The sequence below is a fragment of the Pan troglodytes genome, chromosome 23 (assembly GCF_028858775.2).
Source record: "Pan troglodytes isolate AG18354 chromosome 23, NHGRI_mPanTro3-v2.0_pri, whole genome shotgun sequence".
Classification (NCBI taxonomy): domain Eukaryota; kingdom Metazoa; phylum Chordata; class Mammalia; order Primates; family Hominidae; genus Pan; species Pan troglodytes.
In genome coordinates, this window is record NC_086016.1 from 22161795 (window position 1) to 22181289 (window position 19495).

The window sequence follows — 19495 nt, forward strand, 5'->3', positions numbered from 1 at the left end:
ACTCCTCATGGTTTCCAGTGCCCTACATGTTCAGAGAAACGTCTTTGGTAATGAACTATGGAAATGGTCCCTGAAGGTATGGTCTTTGCTCTAGAAAAAGCCCAACTGATGACTCCTCACTGGCATCTTGACTGTGTTCTGTGAGCTGTGGCCCTCATGCTCATGGACTGCTTGCCTCCAGCAGGTTGGCAGGGGGACAGTGGTGCACTTTGCACCCAAGAAGAGGTGAAGCCTGTGCCCTATGCCCTGTGCCGAGTGAGGTCCCCGTGTTGGGAGGGTGACGCCGTCCACTGCAGATGGTGCCTTGCTGTGCTGCACTCTTGGTGACACCCGGGGCCCCAGGTCGGGTACAGGTGTCAGTTGGAGGCTTTGATGTCTGTGAAAGGGAGGGCCCCTTGCACTGGCTGGAGCTTCCAGGAGAGAAGCCCTTGGCTAGGACAGGCACCCCCCAGCACAGAAAGGATGTTTAGCATTCTGTATTTGATTTGGGGTTCCAATAAAATTCCAGGCTGACTTCCTTCATCTGGGGATGGGAGAAATGTCTCCAAGGGAGAGTCCCCAGCAGTGAGAAGGCCCCTCGGAATGGCTGGGAGACAGTGCCATCCTGTGGTGGGGCTGTGTTGCAGGGTGCATTTGAGGATGCAGCTTGTTGACACTGCAGGATGCGATGGTGCTGCGGGGAGGGAGCTGTGCTGGGAGACAGAATGCGTCCGCGTGCTGGCCCCACGGGACCACAGGGTAGGCTATACAAGGACGCCCATGTGGGCACTCGCGCCAGCCGTCCAGCCCAGTGTGTTTCCATTGGCTTCCCTTTGGCAGACAATGGTGAGCAGAATGGGGTCCTGCCGGTGCTGGGGACTGTGTGAGAATGCAGTGTGGTTCAGCCTTCCATCCCATGTCTGTCCGCCGGGCTGCAGGCTGGGGAGCCTCCTGCTTTCTGCTTCATTTTCCTTTTCCCTGGGATCTTAGCTCTTCTTGGGGAGGAAACTAGGCCATGGGCTTGGCAGCCATGTTGGGGGGGGAGGCCGGTGCCAACCTCGCTTGGTTCTCTGTCTCCAGTAGTGGGTCTACACTACTTGGGACCCCTCTGCCCAGGCCTCTGTTCAGGAAAAGGGATCCCAAGGCCAGATGCAATGGTTGACACCTGTCATCCCAGCACTTTGGGAGGCAAACGTGGGAGGATCACTTCAGGCCAGGAGTTCAAGGCCAGCTTGGGCAACATAGTGAGAGACCCTATCTCTACAAAAAAATATAAAAAAAATAGCCTGGCATGGTGGTGCACGTCTGTGGTCCCAGCTACTTGGGAAGCTGAGGCGGGAGGATCACTTGAACCCTGGAGGTTGAGGCTTCAGTGAGCCATGATTGCACCACTGCACTCCAGCCTGGGTGGCAGAGTGAAAGAAACCCTGTGTTAAAAACTCAAGGGAAAAGGGATCTCACCAAGTAGGCCTGATTCCGCTTCTTCCCACTGTCAGCATTTGGCAGTTTACTCCAGGGTTCAGCTGGTGGAGGAAGGTGACAGTCCTGGCACCCTGCACAGAGCATGGGCATGGAGTCAGACCTGGACCCTGAGGGGCTCTGTGGCATGTGCCACTAGAGGAGGCACTTCATGGGGGAAGGTAGGAGCAAGGGCAAGGCTGGAGATGGGCGCCAGGTGGCAGGTGTGTTGCCAACTGAGAGGCTCACTTGTGGCCACTGCAGAGCCCAGGTAACGAGCCATCTGCTCCAGTGGTGTCTGCTCTAGGCTCACCATTGTGCCCTGAGACCCCTCCACTGCCTCAGAGCTACCATCAGTGCTTGGGAGCGCTCCAGGCTGCACCTCCTGGAGCAGGGCACCCTGAGAACAGAGCTTACCACTACGGCTGCCTGGGAGAAAGCCCATCACCATTTCTGCTGTGCAGTAGTTAGTTGCATTAAGGGCTGGGTCCCGGCCCCAGTCCTGGGTTCCTCCTTCCAATAGCCACAACCCTGGCCTGCCTACCCTGAGGAGCTGCGGCCGGGTGCTTCCCCAGGCGAGCAGGGGCCTCCAGGCCAAGGAGCCTCATGCCTGTGCCGCAGGGTAGGGCCGCTCGGGGTTCTGGTTGCAGAGGAGCAGACACTCAGGGCTGGGGGCGATGGGTGAGGCCCCCCCACAGATCTCCACCTAGGGAGGGGTCTAATGGGTCTGGGCTTCAGAATAGGGGACGCTCGGGGCATGTTGGCGTGGCCGAGGACAATGACCCTCACTGGGGGCGCTCCGGAGCTTGACTGAGGGTCTCCCGCTGGCACCGCCTCCTCTGCCGGCGTGTAGGGGGGGGGCCCCACACGAGGCCCCGCCCCACCCCGCCCACAGCGCCGTCGGCCCCGGCCCGGTCCACCTTAAGTGGCGGCGGGGCGGGTGGGATTTCCTGCGGGAGGAGACGCGCCGGGCCTATCGGGCAGGGCCGGGGCGCCGGGCTTCCCAAAGGGCCCCGCCTCGGGGAGGATGGGGGCTCCAGCCGACCGTCTCTCAAGCCTGCAGCTCGGGCCAGGACGTGGAGGGCCCGGCGCCCGCTGGCCGGGCTCCTCCAGCCCAGTGGCCCGAGGGAGGGCTGCGAGGCGGTCAGAAGGCAAACAGCCACGACGCCGCTGCGGTGTCACACCCGCGCCCCCTCGTGAATGCCAAGGGGCTTCAGACCAGAGGGGTCGTTAGGGAAAGGGCTGCGCCCACAGACGCCCCCGAGGCCACCTGCACGGCTCCGCGGCCCGGGACCAGGGGGGCCTGGCCTTCGCCGTGGTGCCCACCAGCTGGGCCGCAGGGGTGCCTGGGTGCCCGGCCCCCGAGAGCCGCGGGCGCCCGCCGGGCTGGGGTCCCCGAGGCCGCGGGGTCCTGCCCCCTCCGAGGGTCCCGCGAACCGGTGGCGGTCCCCGGGCCCCATCGACTCGCCCCGCCCCGTCCCGCCCCGCCGCGGCCCCCAGCGCCCGGTCCACCTTAAGGGGCGCGCTGACATCAGCGCGCCGCCGCCGCCGCCGCCCGTGGGGTGGGATTTCCTCCGCCGCCGCCGCCGCCGCCGCGGGTCCTGCGCCGCGTCCAGCCCGCCCGCCCGACCCCGGCCCGACCCCGGCCGGCCCCGCCCGCCCGGCCCCGGGGAGGGATGCGGCGGCGCGGCGCCCAGGATGCCCCGCAGCCCCGGGACGCGCCTCAAACCCGCCAAGTACATCCCGGTGGCCACGGCCGCCGCGCTGCTGGTCGGTTCCAGCACCCTCTTCTTCGTGTTCACGTGAGTCGGCGCCGCGTCTGGGGGCATGCGGGCAGCGATGGGCAGGGCCCGCACAGCCCGGGCACGGGGGCAGCGGTCGCGGGGGCTGGCGGGGCCCCGGGCAGTGGGCGGGCGGGGCGCCGGCTGCAGGCGATGGCAGTCCCTCTCCCCCCGCTGGGGCTGGGGAAGTTGAAGCGGTGTGCGGGCGTCCCGGGCACCGGCGTGAGTCCCTTGTGTGGGGACACCAGTGCGGGCTGGGCACCTCGGGAGTGTCCAGGCAGGCCCTGGCGGGGAGCGCTGGGCCCTGGCAGGGGAGGAGGCCGGGCTGCCCGGGGTGTGGCTGCAGCCCTTCCCTCCCCATGGGACCCCCGAGGGGACGTGGGCCACCCACAACCATGAGTCTTCTCTGCAGGTGGCCGTGGGTGCCTCTCGGGTCTCCTCCTGGCTGCCCGCCCCGGGCCAGAGTCAAGTTGTTCCCACGTAGATGTGGCCTGGCCTCGTTGCCACATGCCTGCCCCACAGCCACTGGTGACCCGGGCCTGGCCCTTGGCCTCCTTCTCAGGAAGACCCAGTGGTCATCACAGCTGGAGGGCCCAGGCCAGGCCACACCCAGGGCCCGATGTTAGCACATCACCTCCGTGGGCTGGCCATGGTGCACACCAGGACCCGTGAGGTCCTGTTTCTGGGAGTGAGAGCCCGCGCCTGCAGGACACTGGGCCCCTCCAGCCTCAACTTCTTCACCCAAGATACAGGCTGGCTTAGGACCAGAGAGGCATGCGGACAGCACAGCCTCCCTCTGTGGCTGTGGGGTCACCCCAGGGCTCCTTCAGGCACAAGGAGGGTTGGGGGCTCCAGGCTTCGGTTGCACAGATCTTCAACCACCCACCCCCCTTCCACCAATCTGGGGTTGAGACATAGCCCAGGTGGCACGAACGATGGCCACCTGTTCCAAGGTGGGGCCACCCCTGAGCATGTGAGCCTGGAGAGGGGCAGGTAGGGGCTGCCTGGCGCTCGTCACCTTTGCAAGAGTTTGGGGGCCCCTACGTGCTTGGCAAGGCTGAATCGGGTGCCCGTGGAGGCGAGAGAGTTACCTGCAGGCTGGGGCTGGGTGGGCACCGCAGGCTGCCAAGAGCATGTTTAAAAAAGGCCTGTGTGGACGGGCTTATTTCTGGCTCGGGCAAGCCAGTGTGTTCTTGTCACTTAGTTGCTGCTGGTGTGGGGCAGAGAGAGGTGGGTGGGGGGCAGCCTGGGGAGCCTGGCCTGGGGGGACACATCCCACCAAGGCTTCTGGAGGGGTGGGCCCAGCCCAGTGCTGGTCCCCAGGGCCTCTGTCCTTGGGCGGGGGGTCTGGCTTGGTTCCTTACTCGGTCCATGCAATTCAGTGTCCTTTCTCATGACTTTAAAAGTAATGTGTGGGCCAGGCGCGGTGGCTCATGCCTGTAATCCCAGCACTTTGGGAGGCCAAGGTGGGCAGATCACCTGAGGTCAGGAGTTTGAGACCAGCCTGGCCAACATGGCGAAACCCCGTCTCTACTAAAAGTACAAAAACTAGCCAGGCGTGGTGGTGGGCACCTGTAATCCCAGCTACACAGGAGACTGAAGCAGGAAAATCACTTGAACCCGTAAGGCGGAGGTTGCAGTGAGCCGAAATCGCACCACTGCACTCCAGCCTGGGTGACAGAGCAAGACTCTGTCTCAAAAAAAAAAAAAAAAAAAAAAAAAAAAAAAAGTATGTTCTTTATGGGGAACTTGTGAAATACAGAAAAAAAAATATGCTAAGAAATTAAAATCAACCCCACACACCCCCCATCTCCTGTCCTCCTTGGAGGGCTCCTCTGTTCCTGGCGCCGCGTCTGCAGCCTGGCTGTGTGGTGGCTGCAGCTGCTGGTTCCCTCACGCGTGATGTCAGAGGGCCCTTTACGTGACTCTGACTGTGAACCTGACCCAGCCCTAGGCATGGAGTGCTTGGGTGGCTCCCACTCTGCTGAGCACCAGTTTATCCTCCTCTGTTCTGGGGTTCTGGTTTCGGTGACACCAGCAGTCTTGAGGTATGGGGTTCCTTCCTGGGGCAGCGCAGGCCATGCCTGCACCCAACCCTACACCTGGCCTATGCTGACCTCTGCCGGCCCTGCTCCTGGGAGAAGATGCCATGTGTCCCTGTAGCAGGATGGTGGCCTGGGTGCTCACCTGGGTTTGATGTGCAGTGGCCACCTAGCAAGGCTAAGAAGCCCTGCTTGCCCCCTCAGGGCAGGTGAGGCCACACCCCTGGGCTGAATGGCTGTCAGTGATCCTGGCCTCTTCCCCGACCCGCCCCGGCTCTGCTGAACTCCTCCGAGACTGCTCAGTTCCTGAGAAGGGGTTCTGTTGGGTCGGCTGGCCCATTGATGCCACCCATAGCAGCTGTGCTGATTCTGGGTAGGCAGGGGTCCAGGCGGCCCCCTTCTTGGGGCAGGCCACTTGTCTACCTGTTGCCCCACCTCCTGCCCTGTATCTGGTCCAGGCACACAGGAAGGGGAGCAGGTTGCTCTTGTGCCCCGAATCCCTGCCCTTAGTGCCTATACAGGGTTCCCGACTTCACTGTTTGCTCCTCGGACGTTACCAGACAGTGAGTGGCCCCAGCCCCCTCTCTGCACTCAGTAAACATGAGTTGCTGCCGGTGGGGTGGCTTCACCCATGCACCAGGTGGGCAGGAGTTCTGGGTGTCATGTGGTGTGGGGAGCTGGAGGCCTGAGAACCAGGGACCCCTCCCTCAGCCAGATCGCCAAGGGTCTTGGGACCAGCAGGACATTCACACATCTCTCTAGGAGGGTCTGGGCATGGAAGGATGCCCAGTTGTGAAGAGCACCCTCTCAGGATGGGGCACATACAGCAGGGCAGTTTCTCAGAGGCCCTCTTCCTTCAGGAAGCCTTCCTAGGATTTTGTTGTTGTTTGTTTGTTTGAGACAGGGTCTCACTCTGTCACCCAGGCCGGAGTGCAGTGGTGCTACCTCGGCTCACTGCAGTCTCGACCTCCTGGGCTCAAGTGATCATCCCACCTCAGCCTCCTGAGTACCTGGGATGACAGGTGGGCACCCTCACACCTGGCTAATTTATTTATTTTTTGTTTTTTTGTTTTTTTTTAGTAGAGATGGGGTCTCGCTATGTTGCCCAGGCTATTCTCCTGAGCTCAGGTGATCTGCCAGCCTTAGCCTCCCAAAGTGCTGGGATTACATGTGTGATCACTGCTCCCGGCCCCTTCCTATGTTTCTGGGGGTTTTGTATCCCCCTGGGCTTCAGAAGCCCTTTATACCATGGTATAATGCTAGGCTGGGTCAGCTGCTGGCAGAGGGTTCGAAGACCCCTAGGCCAGGCTCCCGACCCTGCCCTGACTTCACTCCAGAGCCACATTGCAGAATGACAGGGACCCTGTGAATGTCCGAGGGCTGGGGCTGCCTGGCAGGCTGCCAGTGCCTGGGGCTGAGCCAGGCTGGCTTATCTCTGTCTGGGGCATCTGGGATGGTGTGGCTGGTCCCTAGATCGTCCTGAGCCCTCTCCTTGCCTGGAGGCCCAGCTCAGGACAGCAGTCAGAACAGGCCCTGGGCCAGACTAGCCTTGGTGGGCCAGGAGGGACTGAACTGCTGACTGGGACCTCATGAGTCTGGGGAACCTGGGAGTGAAAACTCAGTGTGAGCCCCCCTGCTGGGACCCACCGCATGTGGCCTGGGGTATTCCTGGCCCCCGAGCCTCAGTTTCCCCATCTGTCCAGGTGTCTATAGGGATTGGACAGGTAGGTGCAGGTACTTCGAGGCCCAAAGGCCTGGCCTGACAAGGGCGCAGCAGCTTCTGCCCCGCCGGTCCCGGGTGCCCCACGGGCGTGTGCCACTCATACACAAACAGTGCTAATGAAGAACCTGATTTAAATGAAAACGTCTGAGTTAAAATTTTCCATTCCACATTTAGCTGTGGCGGACATTCTGCCCCTAAGCCACCCCCCTTGCTGGGCGGTATCTCCCTGCCAGCCCAGGCGGGACTTGGGGCCTCAGCCCGGGTGGGGCCTATGGTGGTGGTGCATGTCCCTGCCTGTGGCCCTGGAGGAGGGATTGGAACCTCGGGGCTGGGCCCCCTGGACCTGCCCTCCACCCGTAGCTTGGCTGGAGCCAGCCAGGAGGGGCTCAGAGGGACATGGCGGGCCAGACACTCCACCTCCAGCCCAGGCCCAGAGCCTGTCTTTGCCTGGCCCTCCGGCAGGCGAGCCTGGTGTGCACCATCAGGTCTGGGTGGGAGTGGAGCCTCCCCAAGCCTGGACCCAGACTACTGCCTGCTAGGCCCTGCCTGTGGGAATGCGTGTCTTTGAGTGTCCCTGAGCATCCACACATGGCCTCCCCTGTCCCCATGTGTCCTCATGCATCCTTGCATGTCCTCGTGTGTCCTCCCGTGTTCTTGCGCACCCTGAGAGTGCTTGTGTGTCCTCACACTTGCCCTATCCACAGAGGGGCAAAGGGAAGCCCAGAGAGTGGGAGGGCCGTGTCTGAGGCCCAGAGTGAGGGGCAGCCGAGCCGAGGCTGGATAGGGCTGGGTGCAGTGTGAGGAGGCATGTGTCTATGCATGCCTGTGTTCACACGTGTTCACACATAGGTCTTGGTGGGTGAGTGATGTGCAGGCGTGTCTGCGTTCATGCATGTGCGCCAGTGTGTGCACGTGTGCATGTCTGCATGTCTGCATGCAAGTGTTCATGCATGTATATGTGTTTTGTATGCAGACATGATTGCATGTGTGCCTTCTGTGCACCAGAACAGGTTGTCTGTGTGTTTATGTGTGTACATGCCTGTATATTTGTGTGTGTGCACACATACCCATGCACATGTGCCCTGGAGCATGTTTGTGTGTGTGTCCATGTCTTCACACATGTGTCTGTAGGTGCCTGCGTGTGCTCCTCATCTTCTCTCCCACTGAGCCCTGAGAGCTCTGGGCCCTGGTGGGTTGGCCTGTGAGCTGGTCCCTGTTAGGCAGGATCTGACCTTGGGGACTACAGAGAGGACAGTTGCCTCACTCTGGAGGACTGGAGGGGTGGGCAGCAGCTCAGGTCCCAGTCAGAGAACCCACAACAAGCCTCCCCAACCCCTGGATTAGGGCCCATATGGGCCCTCACAGGCATGCGGCAGGTACCCGCACTGGGCAGGAGGGACCCAGTCACACTGCAGATTTCCCAAAGTAGCCCCACGGCTGCAAGGCTGCTGTCCAGCCCGCCTGGTGTGGGGGAGGCCAGGCTCAGGGAGGACACAGCAGTACCGCCTGCTTGGGCTGGCAGGGAGCTCAAGTCAGCATGGGGTTCAGGCCCTGCCTGCCTGATGGGCAAACACACCCCCAAGGCCCCCGTTAGGGCCAGGAGGCAGGCTGGCAGCCAGTGCAGGTGCAGAGGGGCCCCGAGGCTTCCATCCTGAGGTCAGCACTGGGAAGACAGAGGCTGCCTCCTTGCAGCCCGAGGGTTGACCAATGGCACTCGCCGCATCCCTTCCCAGAGCAGGCCAGCCCCACGGGCACCATGAGGGCCTGCGTTTGGTTTAATGCTCCGCTGTCAACATCTTGAAATTCTCTGTAATTTTTAAATAAGGGGCCCACAGTTTCATTTTGCACAGACTATGTAGCCAGCCTTCCCCAGAAGGCTCGTGGAGAGCTCCACAGGCCCTGCCTCTCCCTGGGGGGGCTGCTCACCTGCCTGTGCCCATCTTGTTGGGCCGACCCTGCCTTAGGGGCCTGTGGTCCTGGCTGAATGGCGTTGCATTGGAGGCCAGGCACATGTTTGAGTGCTGCCTGTGTGCCAGGCAGGGCTGGGGAGGGTGGAAGGAAGCCTGGGGGCTGAGCCACTGGGCAGGGACAGGGAGAGCCCTCCCAGCAGAGGGAGCTGTGGCCGCAGCTGTGTCCTCACCCTGGTGTCTACCTCCACGGGCTGGGCCCTGGACAAGAGGAAGGGTAACTTGGGCTCCCGGCCCCGCCGAGGATGGCTGTCGTGGGAAGCAGAGTCTTTAAATAGCCTCTTGCTTTCCACTAAAAATAGTGAAGCTCTGCTGCCGTGGAGGTGGTTGCTGGGGCGGCGGGGCTGGCTCTTGGCCAGGCGGGCGTGGGTGCAGCAGCGTGGCCACGTGCGCTGGAGTGGTAGGCAGCGCGTGGGCCCCATCCACTGCTAGTGGCCACAGAGGTCAGGGCTGCTGTGGGGGATCCCCACTAGCCCCCCGACTATGCAGAGGGCCTGGGTGCAGGGAGGGACGCAAACCCCTGTGTTCCTGTCCCTGCTGCTTGTCACAGCAGCTGTCTCAGGATGCGCAGGGGAGAGACAAGGAGCCTGAGGCCAGAGGGGCTTCTTGGAAGCTGAGTGGGTGGATTTAGGAACCCGCTGCAGGCCGTGTGGCCCGAGGACCGGCAAGTCTCTTCAGAGGGGACTCGGGCCAGGCCCGTTAAGGGCTGAGGAAGGCGCCTTTCAGGAAGGTGTGTGAGGGCACACCTTATAGGGAAGCTGCAGAGGGCAGCCTGGAGTCCTGGAAAGCTTCCCGGAAGAGGGGGTGGCCTTGGAGCCAAGTGCTGATGGCTGGGAAGATGGGAAGTGGTGGGGGGTGTTGTGCATTTCTAGAGTCCCTAAGTGTTCTACTTTGTCATCTGGGGAGGGAGGTGACAAACTAAAAAGAAGGGGCTGTCTGGATGGGGATGTGCCTGACTGGGAAGAGTAGGGGAGACATGCCCCATGCACTTACTGACCAAGGACTGGGGCTCCCCACACCCTAGAATCTGCCTGGTGAGAGGCCCCACTGGGCCAGGGACAGGCCTGGATGAGGCATCGTGGCGCATTTTCCATCTGGGGCTCCCACCTCCAGCCTGTGTACCGCCCCCGCCCCCCACCCCGCCCCAGTCATGGAGCCTAGGTCGCTGGAATGGGGTGACCTTAGGTCTGTGGGCCTCTGAGACGGCTGCCCTGAGAGGTTGCCGGGTCAGGGCACGGGTAGCCCACATGCTGTACTGATACGCACAGCCTCTGGCCGTTACTCGAAGGAGCGATGTGGCTGAGGTTTCTTGGCAGGGCTGTGGCAGCCTCCCCACTGCCTCTGAGCTCTGAGGGTGACCTTGCAGGCCCAGCCTGCCGCACCACATAGCTCTGCCCCTGCATCCGCTCTGCACCCCCAGACTCCACGCTCTGCACCCCCAGACTCCACTCTCTGCCCCCACTGTCTACTGCAGGTGCCCGTGGTTGACGCGAGCTGTGTCCCCAGCTGTTCCCGTCTACAATGGCATCATCTTCCTCTTTGTCCTGGCCAACTTCAGCATGGCCACTTTCATGGACCCTGGTGTTTTCCCCCGAGGTAGGGCCCTGTGCTGCGGCAGCTCCTCTCACTTTCACTAGAGTGTGAGTGGCTAACTTGAGACAGCCTTAGGGATTCCTGGTGGGTGGGCTGGACTTGGGGGAGGGATTCACCTGCCAGGAAAGTCAACTTCCTGCTCACTGCCTGGCTCCTGGTCTGTAGCGGATGAGGATGAGGACAAGGAGGACGACTTCCGGGCTCCACTGTACAAGAACGTGGATGTGCGAGGTATCCAGGTCCGCATGAAGTGGTGCGCCACGTGCCACTTCTACCGCCCGCCGCGCTGCTCCCACTGCAGCGTCTGTGACAACTGTGTAGAGGTGACCGCCCTGCTGCCCCGCGCTCCCCCAGCCCTGTGCCACATCCCTGCCTGCCATGTGCCCTGATGCACTGCTCCCGCCCAGGACTTTGACCACCACTGCCCCTGGGTCAACAACTGCATCGGGCGTCGAAACTATCGCTACTTCTTCCTGTTCCTGCTGTCACTCAGTGCACACATGGTGGGCGTCGTGGCCTTCGGCCTGGTCTACGTGCTGAACCACGCTGAGGGGCTGGGAGCCGCGCACACCACCATCACGTATCCTTGGTTCCTGTGGGCCTCATTGCAGAGGCGATGTGGACCGGGGACACGTTCACCAGGGAGATTGAGCCTCAGAAGGCTTGGTTCCTGCCCAGGGATCCCCAATGGGCAGGTGGCCGTCCCTAGGTTGGGAGGGGGTTTGTCCACAGGCGCCTGCTCTGTGCTGCTGCGATGGGGTCTGCGGTGTCCTGGCCTGCACCGTTGGCCTTAACGGGCTAGCATGGCTGTCATGTGTGTGGCCGGCCTCTTCTTCATCCCTGTCATTGGCCTCACTGGCTTCCATGTGGTGCTGGTCACTCGGGGGCGCACCACCAACGAGCAGGTGCAGACCCCATGGGGGATGGGTGGCCCCAAAGGGCCAAGAGAGTTGGGGCTGCATGGGGACAGGGTGGGGGCTGGGGCACCCTTGCCTGAGGTAGCTTGTACAGCTGTGTTGAGACGAGGCTCCAACTCTGAGACCCCCATGTGGGGCCACGCCTGCCCCGTCCCCTGCGCACATCCTGCCTGTGGACACTGTGGCCACCAGTGACCCAGAAATCCCACAGCTCCCTGCAAGTTCAGGCTGGGTAACCTATGTGAGGGGCAGCCCTGGGCTGATCCCATCTAAGCCACTTCCCGCAAGTATCAGCTTCTAAGGAACCCCAGCTCCCTTGCCCAGCCCCCTGCCCACCCTGGCCTGGACCTTGGGAGGCCAGGCTGGCTGAGGGTCCTGCATCCACAGGTGACTGGGAAGTTCCGCGGGGGTGTGAACCCTTTTACCCGAGGCTGCTGTGGGAATGTGGAGCACGTGCTGTGTAGCCCCCTGGCGCCCCGGTGAGGCCCGGCCTGGGCAGGGTGGAGGGGGGCCTCTGCTGGGTGTGGGGCGGGCAGCCTTAGACCCTCTTGGTCCGTTTTGGCTCTTGCCAGGTATGGCCAGCCCTGCCCTTGTGTGTTTGTGGCAGGTGGGCTGGCTACTGACCCCTGTGCCCTGGTGCAGGTACGTGGTGGAGCCACCCCGGCTGCCGCTCGCGGTGAGTTTGAAGCCGCCTTTCCTTAGGCCTGAACTCCTGGACCGAGCTGCACCGCTCAAGGTCAAGCTTAGTGACAACGGGCTGAAGGCTGGCCTGGGCCGTAGCAAGGTGGGCGCCTGGGCTTAGGGATGGGCTGGCAGTCAGGCCCTTGGATGGGGAAACAGGCAGGTTGGTGGGGGCCTAGAAGAGGTGGATGGGGCAGACAGAGCCGTAGACAGATTCTGGGGAGGGGGCTAGGTCCCAGGCTGAATCCCTAGTGAAGCCCTGCCCCTCATCCAAGCCCCACGCACCACTGACCCCGCTCCCTCCCAGTCCAAGGGCAGCCTGGACCGGCTGGATGAGAAGCCACTGGACTTGGGGCCACCACTGCCCCCCAAGATAGAGGCTGGCACGTTCAGCAGTGACCTGCAGACCCCGCGCCCAGGCAGTGCTGGTGAGGTTGGGGCAGCCACACCTAGGGAGGGATATGGGTTGACCCTCCTCTGACCTCAGTCTGACAGTGGTCTGCATCCCCAGAGAGTGCCCTGTCAGTGCAGAGGACCAGCCCCCCGACACCTGCCATGTACAAGTTTAGGCCGGCTTTCCCCACGGGTCCCAAGGTGCCCTTCTGTGGACCAGGCGAGCAGGTAAGGAGGCCTAGCCTGCCCCCTGGCAGGCCTTGTCCCCCAGGCCCACCTCCAGGAGCTCGCCCCACAGCCTTCACCCCGTGAAGGCCCCACCTCCAGAGCTCCATCTCTCCAGCAGAGGCCACATCCCCTGAGGCCACACCCCTCAGGGCTCTGCCTGGGTCACCAAGGGCCTTGTGTGACTGGTAGGACCCTGTCTGTGTGCACCCAGAGCTGGGACCCACAGAGGGGAGCAGGGTGTCCTGGGAGGGGCTGGCGTGGGCCATCCAGGCTTGGCGTCTGTCCCTTGGCCAGCATTGCCCTAGGCCAGGTGGGCGGCTGCCCCCAGGAGCACTGTGTACCAGGATGCCTGGAATTCCACCATTAGTCACTCTGTAAGGCCCACGGGAAGACTTTGGAAGAATTTGAGACGTGCTTGAGAAAGCACATTTCTCTTCCCTGAGTTGCATGAGTGCTCTGTGGTCACTGGAATGGTGGGCAGTGCGGGGCGGTCTGTGCAGTGATCAGGAACACCAAACAGTCCCAGGGTGCCATCCCTCCTTCTGGGCCACCCCGAGAGGCAGGCCTGTGACTGGGCCCTGTGCACCTAGACCAGCCCCATCCCCGGGGACCTCTCCCCTCAGGATTGATGTCTTTCCTGGAGAGAGTCACTGGGTGAAGCAGTGAGTCTGAGCCTCCTTGGCCAAGGGTCTGAGTCTGCAGGCATGTAGGGGCCGTGCCTCGCAGGAGGAGGCATCCCTGTTTGGAGATGAGGGCTCTGGGTATGTCATCTTCCTGGGACTCCTGGGTCCAGTGGGGGATTGGGTCTGGTTGGCCAAGTGCATTGAGCCCACATTTGCCCTGATCCACTTCTGGCTTTGTGGTTCCTGAGGCTCTTGTCCCAAGCCCAAGCCCATGCCTATGTGCCTGTCACAGGGGCTAGACGAGGCTCCTCCTCCCTCTGGCTGCCCTGAGCGGTGGGCCCCTGGGGCTGCATGGCTCCAAGGGCAGAGCCCCAGGTGTCTGCAATAGCCAGCTGTGGCCTCCCTCCTGTTGCAGAGCCCCTGCCCCTCAGCCGTGGATGCTCAGGGACAGGGCCATGGGTCACTGTGTGGCTCTTATGGCTCCTTGAGGCCCAGTTCCTGAGGCCACGGTGCCATGTGTGGCCCCCGTGGGTGCTGACTGGCGGCTGCAGGCGGGGTGGCAGGTGGGCAGTGGTGAGAATGCCTTCTCCCTACAGGTTCCAGGCCCTGATTCCCTGACCCTGGGGGACGACAGCATACGTAGCCTGGACTTTGTGTCCGAGCCGAGCCTGGACCTCCCTGACTATGGGCCAGGGGGCCTGCACGCAGCCTACCCGCCATCCCCACCGCTCAGCGCCTCTGATGCCTTCTCGGGCGCTTTGCGCTCCCTGAGCCTCAAGGCCTCGAGCCGGCGGGGCGGGGATCACGTGGCCCTGCAGCCCCTGCGCTCTGAGGGTGGGCCCCCCACGCCCCACCGTAGCATTTTTGCCCCCCATGCACTGCCCAACCGCAACGGCAGCCTGTCCTATGACAGCCTGCTCAATCCTGGCTCGCCTGGTGGCCACGCCTGCCCTGCCCACCCAGCAGTTGGCATGGCCGGATACCACTCACCCTACCTGCATCCTGGGGCAACGGGCGACCCGCCACGGCCCCTACCCCGCAGCTTCAGCCCCGTGCTGGGCCCCCGCCCCCGGGAGCCCTCGCCTGTGCGCTACGACAACCTGTCCAGGACCATCATGGCATCCATCCAGGAGCGCAAGGACAGGGAGGAGCGTGAGCGCCTGCTGCGCTCCCAGGCCGACTCACTCTTCGGCGACTCAGGCGTCTATGACGCTCCCAGCTCCTACAGCCTGCAGCAGGCCAGTGTGCTGTCCGAGGGCCCCCGAGGTCCCGCGCTGCGCTATGGCTCCAGAGACGACCTTGTGGCCGGGCCCGGCTTCGGCGGCGCCCGCAACCCTGCCCTGCAGACGTCACTGTCCTCGCTGTCCAGCTCCGTGAGCCGTGCACCGCGGACGTCGTCCTCCTCCCTGCAGGCTGATCAGGCCAGCAGCAACGCCCCGGGGCCCCGGCCCAGCAGTGGCTCACACAGGTCACCCGCACGCCAGGGCCTGCCCTCCCCGCCCGGCACTCCCCACTCACCATCCTACGCGGGCCCCAAAGCTGTCGGCTTCATCCACACGGACCTCCCAGAGCCACCGCCCTCGCTGACCGTGCAGAGGTGGGTGCCGGGAGGTGCGGGTGGGCTTCCTGGCACAGGGCAGCTGTCCAGCCGTCTGCAGGGCCCCTCTTGGCTGGGCACTCATAGGTCATCCCAGGAGCCTGAGTTTTTCTCTGGGGACGGGACCGGGAGGATGCGCCTCACCCTGCCTTGAAGGCCTTGGCTAGCCCGTGTGGCCCAGCTCTGAGGATGTCCTGGGCATGCTCTGGGGACAGGGTATGGGAATTTGTGTCCTGAGCCCGACGACTCGTTCTTCTAGAGCTGGCACAGACCCAGCATGTGGGAGGCCATGGGGCTTTCTCTTTGGGGCCAGTATCATGTGGCAGCCTGGGCCTCCTTTAGGCTGTGGCTCTGGCTTCCTGGGTCACAGTGGCCCTGTCCACCCAGGGCTCTCCCTGGGCCTGCTTGGCTGCATCTCTAGGAGGCTGGGGCTGAGGACGTTACCTCGCAGCAGAATGTGCCACCCTGGTGGCCGGGCCCTGGCCCTCCCTGTAGGACATAGTTCTAGGAAGCAGGGGCTTCCCTGCTCGTAGTGGGGAAGCTGAGGACTGGAGAAAGCAGGCTGGCTCCAGGCACCCGGCAGGTTGGTGACTGAGAAAGCGGGGTCAGCTGGCTCACAGGCCCAGGCCCAGGTAGGAGAGCTGCACAGCTGCTGGGGCCAGGACCCACGCCGCGGACGCATGGTGTCCTCACGGCATCTGTCGCCCTGTCCGGGCCTGGAAACCTCAAGCACAGGCGCAGTTGTTTCCCGTCGGCAGATGCAGCCCCAGAGGGAGAGCCCAGCCCAGCCCAGGCCACTTGGCCACAAAGAGGCTGAGGGCACAGCAGTCCAGCCCTGAGCGGGTCTCCTCTACCCCACAGGGTGGGACCTGTTCAGCTTTTGTGGAGTTGGGGAGGAGGCTGCCATTGGGTGTGATGAATGGGGAGCACGAGACCTAGAAGTGGGCAGCATTGCAGCCAGGCAGGGATCGCAGCCCGGGGACAAAGGGCTCTCGCCTCAAGAAGGTTTAAGCAGCAAAGATACAGCTGCTGTTGGTCAGCGCTGGTGGGCAGGAGGGCAGCCCCTAGTTTTCCTGAGAGAGAGCAGGAATGAGGCCAGGCAGGGGCTCCATTCAGTGCCCACCTGGCTGCCCCATGCTCTCTGTGGCCAGTGCTGGCTAGGAGGGACCCAGGGACTCGGGAGGGTGGTGGCAGTTCTGACGACATCTGTCTGTCCTGTGACAGCACAGCCGCTCCCCAGGCAGGCTCTGCATCCCTCACCTGCTTTCCAGGTGAACCCTCCAAGCCCAGAGGGCAGGGACTGCACGGGGCCCCACAACACGGCTGCAGTAGTCCACGTCCGCGTCGTCTCTGTCTTGCTGCCTCCTCCGTCCTCTGTCCCCGTGTTCGTGTGTTCACCGTGTGCATGTGTGTATGTGCTTGTTTTGATGCAGGGACCACCCTCAGCTGAAGACTCCCCCAAGTAAGCTTAATGGGCAGTCCCCGGGCCTGGCCCGGCTGGGACCTGCCACCGGCCCCCCAGGGCCCTCTGCCAGCCCTACACGGCACACGCTGGTTAAGAAGGTGTCCGGCGTGGGTGGGACCACGTACGAGATCTCGGTGTGAGGACTGACTGCCACACATCCGCCATGGTGCCACGGGGACCAGGACCCCGCAGCGCACCCCCCCTCCCCACCAACTTCTCTGCCCCAGGGACCCGAGGCCACCCCAGCCTGGTGTGGACCCATCGGCGGGAGAGAGTGCCACGCCTCCACAGCTTGCCCCAAGTGCTCTGCCTGCCCGTCCACTCATCTGCCCATGGGGAAGTCGGCTCACTGGGACAAGGGCCACCGGGCTGGTCTGTGTCTGGGCCTGTCCCATGGCTGGGGCAGTGAGGGGGCCCAGTCAGCCTCTTTGGGGCACCCTCTCTCAGCCAGGCTTGGCCCGCTGCCATCACCCAGCACCCCAGATCACCGCCAGGCCAGCCCCCAACGGTCCCCTTACGGACGGGTCCCAGAGATGGACAGAGGCACCCAGGGCCCCCACCGTCCTTCTGACACAGCCTGTGGGCTCCCGGACCGAGTGTCCCCCGCCAGGCTACTCCTAACTAAAGCGTTGCCTTTCATGGACCCCGCTGGAAGCTTGTAGCTTGGCAAGGCCGATGCTTCTGCCCTGGCCTGCTCTGGGTGGTGGTGGATAGGTGGACAGACGGCCAGCCAGCCAGCTGTGGCCGGGGGCCCGGCTCCATGTGTCCCGTGTCTGTGTGCTGTGCTGCCGCGCCGTGTCTGATGTGTCAGTGCTCCGGCCGCCGCTGTCCCTTTCATCAAAGCCTTAACCTTTGCTTTATGCTCTTGTGGGAGGCGACGGGGGGCAGGCGGGAGCAGGCACGGGGGTGATGCTGCCACAGGGGGCTGGTGACACCCAGAGCCCCCTCCCCAGCCCTCAGGCCCTCCCTGCCAAACTGGAGAACCCCGCCCCAAGGCATGCCACGTCCGCAGCCCCGGCCTGGCTGCGGTGCTCGTGCCGTGGGAAAGCACACTGGGGAGGGGTCAGTGCTTCCCTTGGTGTCAGGGACCTGAGAGTAAGCACATGACAGCGTCTGCTTGCGTTGTGTCTGTTTTATGTTTTTATATCTACATCTATATATCTATAATTTTATTAAAAAAAAGAAAAAGAGTTATTTTGATTCTTTCCTTGGGCAAGGCCAGGGCTATTGCTGCAGGATCCCGAGTTAGGGGAGGGCAGGGGCCGGGCCCCAGAAGAGGGAGTGGCTGCTGTCTGGTGTGCAGGGGTCGGTGGGTTCCTCAGGGGCATTTCTGCCGACTTGGGCTGAGTCAGAGGCTTGGGAGGAGGGGGCGGCCGATGGTCTGTGGCTGGGAAGTGTGAGGGTCTCTCGCCTTGGGTCTGTGTCAGTTCTGGCAGTGACAGGGTGTTTGGGGGAAAGACTTGGGTCTGCCGCTACCCACAGGGGACTCTCAGGAACCCGAGAGCTTGGGAGATGAAATGGGGGTGCATAGGGGCCACCTGTTGGCTCAGGGCCCTGTGGGGGCCGCTGAACCTGCTGGAACTCTCCTGCCTGCCACATGCCAGGGGCAGGGCTGAGGGAGTGTGAGGGATGCACAGCTGTTCAGGGCTGAGACATCCTGGGCTGGGGCTGTCCCAGCGTGGGAGGCGTGCGGGCTGTAGGGCCCCGAAGCTGACCTCCACCTTTCTGCTTCTCTCTCACGGACGCCGCGGCCCGCAGGGGGCGGATTGGCACCTGCACCCGTGGATGGGGGCGGCGTGGCCAGCCTTGGGTGCCTCCTGGGCTGCACCTGTGCCACCTTGGCCGCCCGGAGGACCGCCCACCACTGCGGGCCCCCTGGAGCCAGGCCGCCGGGGCACCCCCACGCGGGGCCATGTGCCGCCTGCACTTGGCTGCCTCCAGTCTTTTCCCCAGCCTCTCGGGGCCCTAGCAGGATGACAAGTAGGCGGCTCTGGGGCCCAGGACAGCCCAGCTGGGGACCCAGGAGGTCAGACTGCAGTGGACCCTGGGGCAGGGCTGGGGGTGGGCTGGGCTCTCTGCTCCACCAGCCACAGCTTGACAGACTCCCAGCCTGCCAGGGCCTGAGACCCTGTGTCCACATGACCTCAGGGAGTCCCCCACCTGCTGCAGGGGGTGCAGCACCCCACAGGGGGCAGTCCCAGAGCTGTGGGGACCGGCACGACCTTTGCCCAGCCTCCCTACCCAACCAAGCACTTTAGACTAAGCCACTTCCTCCTCGGGGAGCCCAGGCCTCCGTGGGTTGGGCTGGGTGGGGGGGGGTCTCAGGTTGCCCCTGAAGGTCTCTGCACTCCTCCTGCCCTTCCCCTGACACATGAACAGATGCCTTAACTTCCTGGAGCCACCAGCCTGGTGAGCCATTGGCCCCTGCCTGCCACCAAGGTCCTGTGGTCGTGGCCAGCTCCGCCTGGGCCCCACTGGGGCTGCCTGCACCCAGAGACGATGCCGACGGGATCTCAGAGGGCCTGAGGCCCAAGCCCTGTGTCCTCCAGCAGTGGTACGGCCTGCGGCAGGGTGGCACTCCGGCCAGCCCTTCTCCGTCACAGGGTCCCTGTCCCTGGGTCCACCCTGGGCTGTGGCTCTACATCTCCCATTTGGGGACGAGAAAGCCACAAAACCATTCTCTATTGTTCTTAAGGGTACCCCTGCTAATTAATTCCCCAAATAAAATTTTTGGTGTTGATCAGCTCTGTCTACCAATGTGATCCCCTGGACCGGACAGGGCCCTGGGTTGGGGAGGTGACAGGACCTGGGCAGGGAGGGTGGTGGCCAGGAAGGGAGGGGAGTTGCATGAGGGGCATGAGGTCAGTGGATCAGCAGGTTCAGCGCTGAAAACCTGACCTCTGAGGTCCCTGGGAGGGCCTGGCCCAGGGGGCAAGACCTGAGGACCCCCCAGTCCTTACTGCTGTTGCCTTTCAGTGGAGACCCTCCTAAGACGCCTTGGGGGGTCAGAGCCCCGTGCAGAGGGGCTGCCTTCTGGAGGGCAGGTAG

General features: G+C 63.3%; 1 protein-coding gene across 6 annotated transcripts; it reads left to right on the top strand.

Annotated features, from left to right (window-relative positions):
* The first annotated feature begins 2525 nt into the window (after window positions 1-2525).
* ZDHHC8 (zinc finger DHHC-type palmitoyltransferase 8) lies at window positions 2526-19190 on the top strand. 6 transcript variants are annotated; one of them, XM_016938731.3, is made up of 12 exons: window positions 2526-3239; window positions 10425-10546; window positions 10709-10866; window positions 10951-11123; window positions 11346-11448; window positions 11848-11939; window positions 12103-12244; window positions 12449-12569; window positions 12653-12762; window positions 13982-14982; window positions 18206-18427; window positions 18827-18916. In XM_016938731.3, exons 1-11 carry the CDS (start codon window positions 2638-2640, stop codon window positions 18414-18416), a joined length of 2835 nt encoding a protein of 944 aa, XP_016794220.2. In that variant the 5' UTR covers window positions 2526-2637; the 3' UTR covers window positions 18417-18427; window positions 18827-18916.
* The last annotated feature ends 305 nt before the right edge of the window (window positions 19191-19495 follow it).